Below are 17,977 nucleotides of genomic sequence, written 5' to 3' on the forward strand. Positions count from 1 at the left end.
GCATTCTGGGAGTAAACGGCAGAGTGGCAGCGTGTCTGCCAGAGGGACCAGAACTCTGCTGATGGAGGGGAAAATCTGTCCACCTCCCTCTGCTCCCCTTTTCTCAATCAGCCGTCCAGAACCAAAGTGTCTGACAGACTGACACACATCAAGGGACCAACGCTGCACTTATTCAAATGCATCTGAGAGCAGCAGCAGCTCTGTGAGTGAAGGCTCCAGTACTGAGTCAGAGGGTGTGCAGACGACAGTGACAGATGATGGATGGATACACTGTGCCTGCATGTTACTGTGGCTGCCCACCCTTTATTCTTGCCATTAACAGCTTGTGGCCAGTTCTGTTTAATTTTGTTCTGCTCCATAGTATTGTGTTCCAGTCGACTTAGTTTCACAGATTAGGGGTTTTTCACTTTGCAGCACAGTTTTGTACTTTGAGTAAACCACATTCCACGTACAGCTTTTCTGGCTAAAGGTCTATTTTTAGCCATATTACTGCGAAATAAAACAGAAAAATCTGTAGAGGAGATTTACTTCCAGACCAGGACTGAGAGTAATTAGTTCCCCACACCACGAAGGGCTATTAAACTGGAACTCTGTGTTGGGATTTCTGCTTTTCTTCTACATGGTATTCATGTGATTGTGCAGAGATAGGGGGGCTTCCCATGCTAAATTTTATTCTGCAGCCTCAGGCAGAATCTTATTTGATTTTTTTTTCAACTCTCGTCTTTCCATATATCTCAAATCACAAACATACATCCAGATTACATCGCTAACAGGAAGCACTCTCAAGCACAACATGACCTAAACTAGGGTCACACACTTTCATACCACCCAGTACACCACACAAACACACAACATTATGGCTAATTCAGCAGAGCCATAACTTGAGGGTAGTTGAATAGTTCAGTTTTGAAAATATACATCACAAGTGGAGTAAAACTTGCTGTGATGGAGGTCTACAGTGCGCAGTACAATGTGAGACAACCTTCACAATACCTTGTAAATGAGCATGAGAGTAGGAGTGATGTGGACGCTGAAAATGACTTCACAATAATAACCCTGCTTGAGGTCTGACCAGAGGTAAATTCTTCCATATGTGAAAGTGGAGGAGACCCCGTTTTTCATTACAGGGATGAAAAATAAACAAAATGAAGTCAACTCTGTGCTTTGCCACGTAGCAAAAGGTTTAAACTCAAGCAAAAACAATACTGTGTAACAACTTACCTTTCACGATTCCACTGTTTTTTGATCAACAATGTAAAAGCTAACAGATGTCTACTTGTCTACACGGATTTGAGGGTGCTTCTTTTGTCACCAAACACAGGGCTGTATTTTGCAATGAGCCCTGGATATTTAACTGTCTGCAGCATAAAGATACCCTCAGCTTTTTGCCTGTTGGCATGCAAAGTTATTCACACATACATAAATACACACGTTCAACTCAAAACTGCTGACAGGACACAGTAAGTGAAAATGACTTTATGTTTTGATTTGGTTAGCTAATATGCATTTTCAATGCAAATGCATGAGAAAGGAAAGATGTGGCGGTGTGCTTCATCTGGTTATCGTTGCCTTTTCCTGTATATCATTGAGACAGTTGCTCACCAGAGTTGATCACACAACTGAGCGAGGGAGACACTCTGTCTGTTCAGAGTCCATATGACTCAGCTGATTGTTGGTCAGTCTGTCCAGAGTCAGGCCTGAAAACTGTGCACCATAATTATCCACCAGCTGCCCTTATGCAAATATTAACACTGCAGTGATTAGAAAACAGTATCATGAGAACACAAGTTTTTATGATTTATTGATAGATATTCTCCCACTAGTTTATGGAACAGTACATAAAGCTTTCTGTGTGAGTCTGGCTGTACTTTTGGTTAACTCTGTCCTCTCAGCGGTTGTAGAGAGCAAGTCAGGACAAGCATTTAATTTCTCAGAGAGCAGAAAGCAAGTCACCTGACCGAATCAAAAACTGAAACACAAAAAATACCAGCTTCTGGTCAACAACTACTCCAAATTAATTCCATATTGTTTATATATTCTAATTGTCAAAAACATACTGTTACACAATCAGTTACCCAAAGGGGGCAAGGTCAGCACTTGCATTTCAAACATAATCAGAAAGATCAGTGTTTGCTCAAACGTAGGCAGAGATAGAAAACAAACAAACAGCACTATCTCGACAAGATTCCCACAGCATTTGCAAAGGCAAGGGGCCACATGACGAGTGAATAAAGCAACTTCCCATCCTCTTTTTCATTTCTTCTTTTTGAGTAGACCATAGTCTTTATGTTAAAGTCTTTTACACTGCACACAGACTACCATATGCCCCATTAGGTCAGCCCACGCATGGAAGTGCAATGGAGTTGCAGCCTGAAAATACATTTGCTGAGCACTGCATGGGATCTGATACTTTCATGGGATGTTTTATCATTCTTAACCACTGAGCTGGGGACAATTACTGTCCCATAATATAATATAATGTAAAAATATAACTCAGTGCATTTTGCACCCTCTGCTTATGAACTGTGTGTGTGTGTGTGTGTGTGTGTATGTGTGTATTTCCTAACAACATGATGAGTCACTTTTAAAGAGGCAATGTCACTCTAGGGTATGACTTAATCGAAATAGCACTGTATTTCACACCTGACTGAAGACAGTGCAGCAATTAGAAGGGTGATTTGCTTTCACACATCATATGCAATATGAGATAATTTCCATGTGATTGATGTGACAGACAGATGAGAGGCTCTGAAGCTAATGAGGATCTACCAATAACAATTTAATAATATAATCTACAGTATATTTCATTATTTCCTTGTGTCCCTATACAAAACAGATACTGGCTCTTCGGAAGCATTAACCTATGTTCCCAACCAAAGCCTGTCACTAAGCTTTGTTTAAGAGCGAGAGCAGGTTACACTAGTTTACCAGTTACTCAATTTTATAGTAGAAAGAAACTCAACGTGAACTGCTTGTCAGCCAAAAGTTATAAGAAGTGAAGTTAGACGCTGGCCAAAATATCGTTAACATCTTACCTCCAGAACTGGTCCAGCTCCCAGTATGGTCCTCTCCACCCCGCTGGCATATCCCTTCTGGCTGAGCGCAGTCAGACAGTGGATCAGGAAGTTGGTACTCTGGGTCTTGCCTGAGCCACTTTCCCCAGAGATGACAATGCACTGGTTCACCCTCTTCCTGAGCATAGCGTAGTAGGCCACATCTGCGATGGCAAAAATATGAGGCTCCAGTTTGCCCAGCTGGTGGTTCTCGTACATCTTGACGTACTTAGGGTTGTAGATGGGCAGGAACTTGAAGGGGTTGATGGCGATGAGAATGCTGCCTGCATAGGTGTAGATCTTTTTCTTGTAAAAGCGTGTGCGCAGGTTGTTTAATATGCTGTCCTCATTGAGGACGGGGAGGTTGCAGAGGTCTGCAAAGTCATCCTGTGGAGGAGGTAGGAAGCCCCTGGCGGCTAGCTGGGCCTCCTGCTCCTTGGTCACAGGTGGAAGGTGGACATAATGGATAGTGCCATCATGGTTCCTCTCCTGGATAAGAGAAAGGAAAAGATAAACACTTAAATGTTTATTGCTGAAACTGAAGCACTATCTGATCTTTCTGAGATATTCTGAAATATTCTGGGTTGTATAAATTTCTTAAAAGCAGTCAAAATATTTAAGAACAGTCCCATATGGCATTGAACTTAAAGCGGATGAAATGATATTGGGAAACATTTTGCATGTGGCTAATTTAACTGCCTTTTTGTTTATCCATCATTAGTGTATAATTTGTTACCTTGGTTGACGACTTGTTTTTGTTTTTCACTGAAAATTGCAACAAAGAGGAAGCAAGAGCAGAAGGAAGCAGATTGCAATAGTCGGACAGTGGGAGGACTCAGCTGTCCACATCCACTGTGTCTGACTGCAAAATGAACTGTATGTTCTCAACTCTACCTGTAGTAAGAAGTAAAAGCCAAGGCTCTGCGGGTGTTGCTCCTGGGCTTTCCGAGGCCACAGCAGAAACCTCTGTGCTGGCAGGTCTCCGGCCTCTAGCACCCACTCCTCCCCGCCACATTCCTTCACCTCTGCCAGCACATACATGCGGCCAGGGTCCAGCCCCAGTGCCGTGGCAGCGTCGGAGATCACGGAGGCTGCTGTTGCATCCTTCTGCACTCTGAAGAGTAGAAAGAAATAGTTCAGTTTGAACACTGCTGATTTACAGGAGTTTCTCTACTTCAACAACATCATAGCTACATATGAACAGTTGGTGCTACATCTTCTAGCCATAATGCCACGGCGCACTCACCTAATGTTGCAGCAGGCAGTGGACTGGGCAGCCAACCGTGGGTAGATCTGGAGCAGGTATGAGCGGCCATCATGGTCATTAGGGCTAGCTGGCCCGCCTCCCCCCCCTCCTCCACCTGCATTCGTTGCCATGGTGGCAGCGCCATCTCTGACACTCATCCTGGGCCAGGGGGAGTGGCCTCAGCATGCCGCACCCACTGCTTCCCTCTCACCACGCAGCACCTGAAAATGACAGCTTGATCGATCAGTAACAATTATCTTTACCTTAATTCATCACACTGACAGCGGCGCCTGATATATTCACATAATGACACTGGACCACAATAAAACAAGGCCTTCTAAAGCCAAAGAAACCGCTGTAGTTACAATATTTTGGATGAAAGAAAGAGGACTGGTTCTCACGCCAACAATTAGCTATTCTATTCAAGTAAACACTGAGAACTGGTTTAATGCCAGCAGCAACACAGTTGATAGTGAACAGTTTCCAATATAAAGCATTGCAGCTTTCTAAAAGCCTAAACAATGCGTCACTGCAGCTCTGAGCAAGTATTTCAAAATGCAAACAAAATAGTTGATTTTCAAACAAAGCAGTCTCAAACCGCATGGGAAGCTCTTTGCTGCTATTTGACCTTCTGAATTCTACCTTCTGGACATAATGTAACTCTGCTACGGAGGTGTGTCTTGGATTAGCCAAGAAAAAAGGCCCTAGAAGAAATATAATAGTTTGATAGGATGCAGGCCTTATAAATTAGCAACAGATGATTTGTGATGCCTGTGTCCTACAAAGTTATTTACTTGCCTTAACCTCTTTTTTTGTAATCAGTGGATGTTAAAAATCTAGACAGCAAGCATAATACCTGAAGCATCATACAGTTCCCTTCTACTGAGAGGTTTACCAACCACCACTTTAAGTTTTCAGACATATCAGAAAAGTGCTAACTGCTACACTCAAAGATTTTACTATGCTTGGCCATAATCACATGACTGTACCCAATAAACAACTCTACACGCCTAAGTGCATATTATTTTTTTATGCCTTTCCCACATAGTGTTTAAAGTGATACTCGCAACATTTTAATCTTAAGTAAACGGTGGAATGTTAGACTTCTTAAAATAGCTCTTTTCTAAACTGAGACCAAATTAGAAAGTGTTTTCTAGCAATGTGTCAAGTCACAACAGAAAAGAATTAAAAAACGAAATATGACACAAAAATATTGTAGGAAAATGATCAATAAAATATGTCACTTACAAAATGCAAACAAACAAATGTAGTTTATATTTTGATTGCATTATATGTGACTTACCAGAAGCAGTTAAATATTGTGAATGGAAATAGTTTCAAGTGTGAGGCTTTTCTTGAACCTAAAAATACACTTCAGTCATCATAGTAGGTCATATTAAAATTAAACTGTACTTCAATTTCAACACAACACAGAGAAGAATATTTCATTGCTCCTGAAAGCACATAAGGCTGGCTACAGGGCTCAGACATGAGCTTCAGTGATGACTCAAATTTAATAACACTGGAACCAATGCTTCACATCACATGTAAATAGCTCCACCACTAAAACTTTACCATAAGCTGCAGCTGCAGCTGCTGCACAGAAATTGAACCTTTCCGTTTGATGATAGCAACCAAGACACAAAAACAGAGAACACTTAAACCACAAATGTTCTAATGACTGCGCACTATTCACTCTCATAGGCAAGAAACCTACGGTGACGCATGACGTAGAACTTGGTGGCAGGATTAAGTGTTGTGTAACTTTTCGCCACAACAACTCATCTCTCAGTCTAGAGACAACTCAATTTTTTGTACCAGGCAAGGTTCCAACACAAAGACGACTTAGAACATCACAGAGCACCGAGCGGACCATTAACTGAGAACAAAGTAGAGGTTTGTTCTGTCCTTACTACATATATCACTGATTTCCTGACCGAGATGAAGCTGCCTTGAAGACGTACCGAGCTCTTTATTAACTAAACCACAATGGACTTAAGGGGCAGACTGATGAATCACATGACTGGGTTCCATGCCATTAATCTTGCTGGAGTCAACAAGGTTGAGCACCGATTTTTTGAGAATTCTCTCATGTTACTGTAACACGGGGGGCCATAACAGTAGTTTTAATTTAAACAAATCACCTATTTGTTTTGTTAAGTGTGCATTAATTAGCAAAGTCAGCCACTGTGGATTGCAGTTGCAATGAAAATGTGCATGCTTTCAGTCCTCTACTATTTCGACTGTAAGGTATTTGCAGTCATTACCAGCATTAACAAGGTTTTATTACACAAGCCTACTGCAAAAACACAGATTCAGCCTCAGTGTTTACATTCTGGTCTGTAAAAGTTGAGCAAGAGTTCAAAGCATGCTAAATTTTTACTCACACCACATATTTTTGCTAAATGGGCTCATGTTCTTGTTTCAAAGAACTAAACATTAATTGCAAATTTCAACTCTCCTATAAACACATGGAACACATGGCTGCAACCTGCAAATAGAGGCAAGAGAAAAGTGGTGTGGAAAACGAGTATATCACCGTATGTGCATCACCGGAAGCCTGAGTTACTACACCTATTAATCTGCTCACCGCTGCCCTCCTTTGCTACATAAATAACATATTTCTAAGTCACAACAAAAGAATGAAAAAGAAAATAAAGGTATTTTTTTAGTTAATGGCTTAACAGTGTCAGTGGCTGTTACTTTGTAAGACAGGCATTATGACAGCTTTACTCGTAAAAAATAAAATAAATGTAAAACGGAAAATCCCATTCAAATCAACATAGCAGACTAGTCAGAGCGGTGGCCATTCTTATGTGTGCCATTGCTATTTTAACCACTGTAACTGGCTCACTTCTGCATATGCTTTCATATGAATAAGCCAACTTGTGACGCAAACCCACTGAGGTGAAGTTTTGCAGTAATGACAAGATAAGCAGTGGAGAAATAACATTACATTTGTTTCTCTTTCTTTTGTTACCGTTAATTTTATGTTTGTTGAAATGTGATATACTGCTGCCCCATAAGGAGTGACAGCCGCTGCTCAGCAAAGCTAGCTTTTTTTTAACATCTAACTCAGTGAATTAAGGATTTATTTTGACCAAACCAGAGTCGGTGATTGTTGGAACAGCAGACTAACTAGCTAGATGACTAACATGACTAACTAAAGACTGTTTTGTTGAGTTTTATTTTGGTTGTGTTGAGTTTGAATAAAGTGTGTTCGACTATGAGCTAACAAGGCAATGAAGCAAATGTTACTTTTTGTTTGGTGAAAGAGAGAAACTCTGATTGCTATACCATTGTACTTCTCTAGTTAATATAAGAAATTAAGGAAGTCTCGGACGAAACGTCAAACTCAAACTAGTGACTGTGACACACTTTACAGCCCCACTAACATGTTTTCACCAGAGCAACTAACCACAACTGCCATTTTCTTTTGTACATGTCAAATAACCACAGCAAACAATTAAATGTTTTTTCAACTCTTCTTTTTTGTATGGCTTTCTCTCATAGCAGATGAACATGAAGTTTGGCCAACATAACAGATTTAAAGGCAACTCTTTGAAGTAGTGCTGAGGTATTTCAGGACCGAGTCAGAGAAACATCCAACTTGAACATAGCCAAAGAAATATGATCCAGGTTAATACCGTCTGTAACAAAAATTAATGCCTAATATAGTGATCTATAGTTGAGTGTGAATAACACAGACAGCAGCTGAATAAAGTTTGGTCTAATGATGTATCATGTAGCAGGGCTCTGCATCAGTAATGTATTCTGTGTACACTGTAAGTCCCCCTTGGGAAACAAGAACCTGGTTTAAATCACTGTATGGCAGGCAGACTGCTCTGCTTTGGTAACCTGATCCAGGGTCGAGTGCTGAAAGCTCTGAGTGCTACAGTTTATCACTTTTATCATTCAAGCAGAGACAGTTTATTTTCTTAACCTGAAAAATAAGAAATGTTATAGTCTTAGATATGCCCAGAAAAAGCACCCCAAGGGAAAGAGACTCTCTCGGATCTTCGCGAGCATTATGAAATCAAGTTCTCCATTCTTCCATTAAAAGGTTTGTTTTCACTGAAACTTTCCAGCGACTGATATAATCAATGTGCTCTGTTGGGTTAAAACTTCTGCTGAATTAACAAGAGATACCAAACCAAACAACGTGGTGCTGTGAACTGGTTGGGTTTATCTACCCAAAGTTCCCTGCATTGATCCTTTTGCACTGATCAGGCCTGTTTCAGATCCTGTTTTCTTTTTGCATTTATGATGCATGATAATAATTGAATTTGTTGTTAAACACGTACAAAAGGACACTACATACTATATACAGACCAAACAAAGAACTGCAACAACAAAGATCTCTTAACAAAGCCAACTCTGGAATCATTTAGGTCACAGCAGAGAATTAGAGGAAAAATAGAGCAGCTTGAGAGTCATGAGCTTGTGCCTTTGCCAGGCTCACTGACCACAGTCCCAAAAACATGCAAGCCTGTAAAATGCCAAGGCATGCAAAACTGCAGAGACCACAAAAGACAGCATCATCATTATCCGCGATCATGGGCCCTGTCTGGTTTAAATCTGTTACTTTAACTCCTGAGCTGCTCTCTCAAATAGAGCATACACAAAGTACAGTAAGTGTGTGCAAAGCATTTCATCTCTGTTTGTGTGTGCAGGAAAAAAGCGGAAAATATGGATAGTTACAGAGAGAAAACTGAAAACAGAAAAGAAGAGGAGGGCAGGACAGGAAGAAAAGTAAACGTCTAAAAGTGAGACACAAAAAGGGGAGGTCTCAGGGGACAATCAAAGAAGACAGAGGCTTTGAGATAATACCGCTTCCTCCCTGTGGAGGAGATCCTCTGCAAGGATGCCCAGCATTCCTCAGATAAGACCCGGGGTTGTCTGCTTTGCGTAGGCTTAGCCTGGCACTTTAGCTGCTTACTGGGGGCTGATGGGAAGACACCAGAGCACAAGACTACTGAGGGTGGAGAGGGGCTCTTCAGCTGCTTACTGTGGGCAGGAGGGAGCATTAACAACTAACAAGCTCCTTAAAGCAGACATTTTTTAAAGGCGGCACCACTCATCCCCAGTGGACTCACTAACCTCATCCCACCTAACCCCTCATTATCCAGTCAAGGAGAATAGGCTTGCAGTAAATTAATCAGTAAGATAACTTAAGACAGACCTAAACAGAAATGTGCAGCTGATTTATCAAAACAGCAGAAATTGTTCAGTATAATCAATTCAACAGCTAGTAAAACTTCTAATTAAGGGCTTATAGTTCATTTTTCCTTTTCGATTTAATTTTCTTAGACCACACATGTTCACGTCTGGACCGCTGCACTGATTTTCAATCCTGTGTCACAGGGGAACTATTGGAGACAGTCGTCCGGGGGTCAATATTTCACTGAGCCGTGCTGTAAACACAAAAAGTTATAGCCCATTTTATGCGCTATAATTCTGACCAGCACAATTTTAAAAAGAGCAATAGCGTATACAAACGTAGCAACAGCATAGCAATAGTGCACACAAACAATGTTTAAAACTGGTGCCACATGCATGCACACAGACAAGAATAAAGAGCAGTAACTGCCAAACTGGGAGGAGAAAATACAAGCACTCTTCTAACATCGTTAAAACTGAAGGCGGAGTGGGCGCTAAGAGCAGGAGTGGTTTGACATCACCGACAGGAAGGAAATAAGCCAACCAGGTCTTATTCACTTTCCAGCTTCTCCCAACTCCTCTGTCCTCCTAACCTCACTTCAAAGAAGCAGGGAAAAGCTCCACCCAGAGAAGAAGGAAGAGGAGGAGCGATAGTAAGTCTAGAGTGCCAATTAGTGGAGAGAGAAAGAAATATTTTGCCTTTATATGGTCTTTTGTTGTAGTGTTTAAAGATCTCACTTAGAGATGTGTGAAAGCCTTGAGTGTTGTGGTCTTAGTCTGTGCTACAGATAGTAAATTTTCCTAATGGACCCCCCCCAAAACTGCCACTCGCACTCACATATACATATATATATATATATATATATATATATATGTATATATATATATATAGCCTCTCATATAAACAAGAGGCTCCATTCAGTGCTGAGACACCACCAGCTGACTCTATGATCTGGCAGGAAGTGAATGACCCAGTGACACATACAGGGTCAATGAGCTTTAGCCAAATACACTGCATTTCTCAATGTTAAGTCTCTTTCTCACTCAGTCTTTCCCTCGCTGCATGCCTCACACTCTAATAAGCACATGTACACAAAGAGGTGATCCGAAAGGAAGCCAGTTATGATGTCAGCAGTGAGTGTGAACCAAAGATATGGTGACTCCCAGCATTCCCCCCGCAGGACGACTGATAAATCTCATGAGTCAGGGCTACAAGCAGCTCCTGTCATGGACATGACTAGTTACTGACGTGACAATGACAGAAGTTAGGGCACCAAGAAGGCTGTTATTTGTACTTTGAGGAAGTCAGTCACTCAATACATTTTCTGTTGAACAAGTAAACTATTCAACGATTAGTTGTTTTAGTTGTAGTAGTGCACAATTTAGTAATTCATTACCTGTCATTTGTCTGCCAAATTATTTATAATTATCAACCACTTAAGGGTAACTTTCAGTAAATTGTCAACCATTTTTTAGAGTAAAGTTTCCTTTTAAGATGGTATACATTGTAGAGACTCGTGTTATGTGTTGTGTGTGTGTGTGTGTGTGTGTGTGAGAGAGAGAGAGAGAAACTGTACACTGTACAATACAAATGGTTGGTGGAATAAATTAAGCAGCCTAATTTTAAGATGGCACAAAATTGCATATTTCAGCCCATCTACTACTACTGTTATTGTATATAATAACTAGGAATTGGGAAAATGCAGTTTCTTTCCAACTTATGTAGTTTTCCAAAGAAATGAAAAACTAAACTTTTGTCCGTAAATGATTACATGTTTTGCCTCCCATATACACCCCTTGGGAGCAAGTGTCTCGCTTAAGGACGAGACAATGCAGACGAGAGGAGCTGTGAATTGAGTCACCAACCCCTATGGTTATTAGTCAGCTCACTCATCTGGAGCTACAGCAATGTAGGTCAAATTTCCATGCACAAGAAATCATTCAATTAAATAAAAAAAAAGAAATACAAATATTTAAAACAACAACAAAACACCCCATAAAGACACATTAGAAGACTTTCTCTATTATAATTTTTTTTTAAGCATTAGTAAAACATAGTTGAACATAAACAAGAAGACTCAGAGTGAAAAGGCAAGGGAAAAAAAGGCAGGCGGATAAAAAGGGGTTATCCAGGGCTTCATGAACCAAACAACACTGACTATGTAAGGTCTCAACAGACAGTTTGTGGGGGTATGTGTGGAGTCCCAAAGAGCCACTTTAAAATCAATAGCACTTTTAATTGAATTAAGAAAATAACCATGGCAAAGAGAAAAGGGAACGCAGAGAGATGGGAGGAGCCAGCCCTAATGCGCAATGAAAATGAAATGAAAAGCAGACATTTCTGGATCTGACTCAGAAAGGATGAGCAAGTTAGGTCTAATTAAAGAGACGACTTATTGCGACCATGTAGCAACAAGGGATGTGTCAGGGAAATCACACTTTCACTCAAAAAGACATCCTGTCTGGCTGCTTCACAAAGGAACCAAGACTTTGGACTGCCAGAAAGCTTGTTCCAAGAATATTTTGAAGGCATTTGCTTTTGATTAATGAATTGTTCAAATTCATCTGCCATAGTTTTTATAACTCCAATGTCTTTTGAAATCTCAAGATCTTCCTTGACTAAACTTTAAATCACGCTTTGTGGGTTTAAACTGTCCCTCTTCCACAAACATGTGCTTGTAATGATGGACCTGCTATGGGCTTTTCAATCATTTTGTTTTAGACTGTATTTCAAACATTTCAAAATCTCCAGGTCCACCTACACCCCTTTCAGGGTACATCTGGCTGCAACACTATAGCCCAAGCTCCTTTGCTGTCCCCAGGGAAAGTGTAGCTGAGGGCCACTGAGGTATCCATCACCACTACAACTCTCTCCACATGACCTAATGGAGATGAGAGGGGCTGGCTCTTTGCCAAAGCAGGCTGCATTGTCCTCCGGGTACAATAAGAAGCAGAAGCAAGGGAAGTAAAGATTCACTCTGTGTGTGTGTGTGTGTGTGTGTGTGTGTGTGTGTGTGTGTGTGTGTGTGTGTGTGTTTGTGTGCCTGTCTGTGTCTACTCGCTGCAGGTTTTGGCCTGTGTCTGTGTCTGTCTGTCTGTGTGTGTGTGTGTGTTCTCTTAGAGGTTCATAAATGCACTCAGGACTTGTGTGATAGAGAGACAGAGAGATCACTCCTGTTGCTGCTGAGTGGCGGTAAATCAGCCTCACAGTTGAGGCTCTATAGGAAGCGCAGATGCACCCAAAATGGCTGTGAATGGATCACAGCCCTCCCACTGGAGCAATGTGGCCTATTCAAAGATGCTGCCTTTTGTTTAAAAGCGCCCAAAACCTCAATCAGGGAATTAACTCATCCAGCAGACACCAACTGGGCTCTATAAGACAAGCAAAGATAGAGAGGGAACTATGAAGAGAGAGTGAGGGAAAAGGAAGAAAAAGGCCACTAAAAGCTCATCCCCCTGTTTTTAAGTCAGCTGCCAGGCTGGCCAGCCATGAACAATAAAACCAGAGCTGAGGAGCATCTGCTGCCTCCGTCTAAAGGAGAGGATAAAGAAGAGAGAAGCCGCAGGGATCCAGTCTTTGACTTGTTGATATTATCCTATTCATTCAACATAGAGCCCAAGCTCATGGTCAAAATCCTCTTCACTGCCACAGCTGCTAGAAAAGTGTATGAAGTGCAGGAAAAGACATCAAAGATGCTGTTTGGTCCTGGTGACCAAACATAAGTCTTTGAGAGAGATAAACAACACCATGATCTCTCCCCCATCCAAGCTACCCAGCTATCTGTCACAACAAATTACCATAACTGCCACGGACAATGCCAATCAATTATAACATCATCTGAGTGCACTCCATTGATCTGCCACTCCCAATATCATGTGTCTGAGTCATCTATTGACAAACTGAAGTGGGCTGCTGTTCATTTGACTTCGCTCCGAGGTAGGTATGACCCTGTATCACACACAGATCACTCAGCTGCACTGGCTGTAAACACACTGGACACCCTACTTTAAAGGACCGGGGTGTAAGATTTAGGGGGATATTTTGGCAGAAATGGAATGTAATATAATAAGTATGTTTTCTTTGGCGTTTACTCGCCTGAAAATAAGAATAGTTTTGTTCTCCTTACTTTATAATCAGCCATTTATATCTACATAGGGGGCGGGTAGCTATCTTATGGAGATTGACATGTTGCACCGCCATGTTTCTACAGTAGCCCAGGAAAGTCAAACCAAACACTGGCTTCAGATACAACCATTCACATTTTCACGTCGGCCACCGTCGTGCCAGAGTAACACTGTAATGTTAAAGTGCTTTATTTAGTGTTTCTAGCGGTTACAATCACCGGATCTGTCTGCTGTGGAGAGGAAGACCCTTTGTGGATAATTCCAGTTCGGTGAAAACCTCCTGAACATCTGGATTGTAAGTTCTTGTAGAAAAAAATTAACTTCAAATTAGCATGTGTTGGATTGGCAGCTGCAGAAACACACTGCTGCAGCAATGGTTGATGAGTTTAAATCACCGGGTCTGTTCGTTTTGGAAAGAAAGAGACCTCTATGGATTATTCGGCTCACAGTAAAACCCTCCTGAGATCTGGATCAGAAAAACACAAGCACACATTAACTTATGAGAGAAAAGGGTTGAGCATGTTGTAGAACAGTAGCCCGTCCCTGAGAAACACTGATTTTTACTGAGAAACCGCTTTGTTTATAGCTGTTTTGATCACCTGTTTTATTTGTTTTAAGGATAATCATAATAATAATCGTAGGAATTCTAGCCAGAAGACGTTTTAGCTGGTTACAATCTACATTTTAATGCTAGACGCCACCAAATCCCTCTACATTTTTAACACTTCACCTTTACAAACTTGAAATCATGGGCCTATTACTCCCCCATGGTATCCACATGTCATCTCCTTCTGCTGTTGCTTGAGGCAACCCAACATTAGTTTCAGCCACAGCTTTATGAACTCCTACTTTATGTATATTTCACAGCGGGTCAGTAATCCAAGAGGCCTGGGTACAGCCTTCCACTACTCCCCCGTGTCTTGCCAGCCGTCTACCTCAGCTGGACCGCTGTGTTTTCAACTGCTTCCTTAACTGTGCCCCCTTCCCTCCATCTCTCCTGTCATACCACTGTCTTTAACAGAATCACCCCCCACTGGTCACCCCCTTCTGCTCCCCACCGCCTAACATTTGGCACTGCTGCTTTAACTCAGTCCAGATGCCAAACCACACTGAGCAGAGGAGAGCGGAGGAGAAGCGCAGTGTAAAAGGAACTCTCCTACAATAAAAACCCATTTCCTTGTGTGTTTTTTTCTAACATCCAGTCAATCAGACCTGAGGGCATGGCCCACTGAGCAGAGTAGGAAGATCATTGAAACAGATTTGAAACAAATCAAATCCAGGACATTATAAATGCTATGTATTGTTTGTAAAGGCACACAGCGAAGCTCACATGCAAACACACATGCAAATTCTCCCCAAATAATATCCCAGCCTTGAACGTCTGCCTTGCATAGACTCAAGTCCCAAGGTTCTTTCATCCACAGGTTAATATGGGATGATGCATAGCAACCATGATGGTGCAGAGAAATATATGTTTTCAATCAGTGTGATGAGTTGAAACTCTAGATTCAAAGCAGCAGCGTCCACATGAAATACAACAGACCAGGGAGGCCATAGCATGTCTGACTTAATGCAACCCAGAAGGTCCCTGCGGAGTCTGATTGGCTGTTTTGGGATTCCATGCTGGTTGGTGGTGACAAGGGATTCCGGAGAGTTTTCCGGACCCGTCATCTCAGCCATGTTGGACTAATAATGGACCAGTTAGACCAGCAGTGGACAAAGGCAGATAAATTATGACATGCAGTAAACTGATATGTTCTTAATTAAGTATTGCAGACATTCAGAGGTTGGACAAAACAGCATAAATACCAGTGCAGGATAACGTTTTTCTCCAATAAACTCCAGCATGTTTGCAGAGCAGTTAGTTAAATGGTATCTATAATGTTTGTGGCAATATAATCGACCTCTGTAATAGCCAGCAAAAAGCAGTCGGGCTGTACTTTGGGCTAAGCAATACAGCCTAAAAATAAAATATTTTTTTCACACCAATCTCGATTTACGATTTTAATTGATTTTTTTCCTTCTTAAAAACAAACTACAAACGACAAATTACTCAAAATAAGTTTTGCTTTAATTTTAGCAGTAAAAATTAACAAAGGCAAACTAAAAAACGTAGGCTTCAAGTCAAGTCAAGAGTATTGAAAATTACCAATTCTGTCATATGGGACATGATGGCAAAATTATTCAACTAATGCCAGCTGCTCTTTACTGAGTGTTTGTAGGCTGACGAGGTCTCTGTGTATCTCGGAGTGAGACACATTTCTACCGCTCAGCTGCATGCCTCTGTTTGAGGTGTTGAAATAAATTGGTCTTGCTGCTACCTTTAAGTGCAACAGCCTTTAAACAAACTCTGCAGCGGACTGTGGTTTGAATGAGATCTGGCGACGCAAAACTGAACCAGCTCCAAGCGCCTGACAAGACTGCGCCACTTTTTTAGAATGTACTCTTCATTGTCTATGTTTGTTGTCATGTTATCGTGTACGCGTATCTCTAGAAGGTAAGCGTGGGGGGAGGGCACAGCCCACTATGAACTACAGAAGCCCACAGAAAGCGGTGGAGGAAGTTAAAGAGAAAATCTAGATTTTCATTTTAGAAAACTGGCCTAAACCACTAATTCGCATTAATCAATAAAATTAATTTATCACCCAGCCGAGCTGTACCCAACTCAGAATTAAGTCAGTCAAATCAACTTTGGGTGTCTGATATGAATACTATTTGTTGCTTTTCTTACATAAAGAATTTGAGTTTGAGCAGGGTTTGGTGGGGCATTCAGAGTAAAAGTGACATTCACATAATAGATAAGAGGCCGTCTGAAATAATGCATGTTAGCTGCAAATTAATTTATTTGTTACCTCTAAAGGGTCACCGTGAGGGCTGGAGCCTATCCCAGCTGTCATTGGATGAGAGGCGAACTATCACAGGGCTGACACATAGAGAGAGACAATCATGCATGTGCACATTCACACGGCCAATTTAAAGTCACAAATTCACCTATCCCGCATGTCTTTTGAAGGTGAAAGGAAGCTAGAGAACCCGGACAAAACACATGCTGACGCAGGGAGATCGATTCATTTTTAATGAAAATGTTTATAAAGTTATTTGCGGCCCTACCTGAATTAACACTTTTAAAAATAAATGCTGATTTTTACACAATGTGTTTACTTGATCCGATCAGCTCAGTATGGTCTCCCCTTACGGAAACACTTCCTTCCCATTCAGTGTGACAAACCACATGCACAAACAACATACAGTATGCAGTCTGGAGATGTGGGGCAGCTGCAGGCAGAAATCAGGAAGAAGAGAAAAGGAAGTGAAGGGAAGGAGGCAGACAGAGGGGATTATTGTACACGCTCACTCATGTGGGCTACCCTGCTCTAAAAACATTTCCCAAACACATGACTCCATTGTAGCACCAGAATAGTCACTGCACTGCACCAAATTCATACTTATTTAAAATCCCTTTGCCCTGCCGCCAGTTACACATGCCACACACATTGGTCTTTATTCCTTTGATGAAAAAATGTCCAGACAGCAGGGTGCAATGCCAAATTGTTTCTATCTATAATCATAGGCACAGGTAGAGGGAAGAAATTTCACCCACCAAACACAACCTAAAGCTGCTGCTCGCTCTTCTATTGCACCATGTTTAAGTGTGGGTGGCCAAAAGCAGCACCCAAATCCCACTCTTTTAACACCTCAATGTTTGTAAGATTACTCATCCTACATTTTATACATGCCGTGGCCTCAGGTTGAACTTAAAAGTGGGACAAAAAGCAGCAGGAGGGCTGCAAAAAGAGCTTGTGATGACGGATGTGAAATGAAAGGGAGTAAGAAAAGCTGGAAAAGCATAATCTCCGACATTCTAACATACAATAGATTATATGTGGTTGGCTAGTACAATCTATTGAAACAATCTTCCCTGTGGCTTGTCCTGATGATGTTTGGGTGGCCTGGCAGCTTCACACACCGATGTGTGGATGATAAGCATCTTAGAAAGGATAATGTCGTTCTGACATCTAGGCCTTGGGCGACCTTATTCTAAATCTACCCATCTATGTTGTTTTTAGAGAAGAGGACAGGACAGTAACAGTAGGAAAGAACAAAACTGATGCTGTGCAGCGTCATATGTTATTAATAAAACATAGGGCTGCCACTTAAAATTGGAGATTCAAATTATCAGTTGGACACCCCTCAGTAGACTAAAATTGCTTCAATTCGAGCAGGTGTCGTTTTTTTTGTTTATTTTGCATGTGAGTGAGCAGCAGCACACAGGAAGAGACACTCTGCACCATTAGGCTCTGAGACAACATTATTTTCTCTTTTCTGCTTACAAATGGTGAATTTACAGCTCACAGCAACTTATTAAGATACAGTCTAAGTTTTTTGTTTGATA

At 41.4% G+C, this 17,977-nt stretch overlaps 1 protein-coding gene across 10 annotated transcripts in view; it reads right to left on the minus strand.

The window, feature by feature from the left end:
- Nucleotides 1–17,977, minus strand: part of myo9bl (myosin IXb-like) — a 67,207-nt gene that overhangs the window by 37,987 nt on the left and 11,243 nt on the right. For all 10 annotated transcript variants that reach the window (XR_015776622.1, XM_088077751.1, XM_088077755.1 and 7 more), the window contains exons 2-4: nucleotides 4,300–4,520; nucleotides 3,948–4,167; nucleotides 3,036–3,542 (exon numbers count right to left, since the gene is read on the minus strand). Coding sequence is in view for 9 of the 10 variants with exons in the window: in XM_088077751.1 (XP_087933877.1) it covers nucleotides 3,036–3,542; nucleotides 3,948–4,167; nucleotides 4,300–4,457 (885 nt within the window). In the remaining variant the exon portion in view is untranslated. The remainder of the gene's footprint in view (nucleotides 1–3,035; nucleotides 3,543–3,947; nucleotides 4,168–4,299; nucleotides 4,521–17,977) is intronic.

Source organism: Plectropomus leopardus, chromosome 5 (genome assembly GCF_026936395.1).
Source record: "Plectropomus leopardus strain MGB_pleo_1.0 chromosome 5, ASM2693639v1, whole genome shotgun sequence".
NCBI lineage: Eukaryota > Metazoa > Chordata > Actinopteri > Perciformes > Serranidae > Plectropomus > Plectropomus leopardus.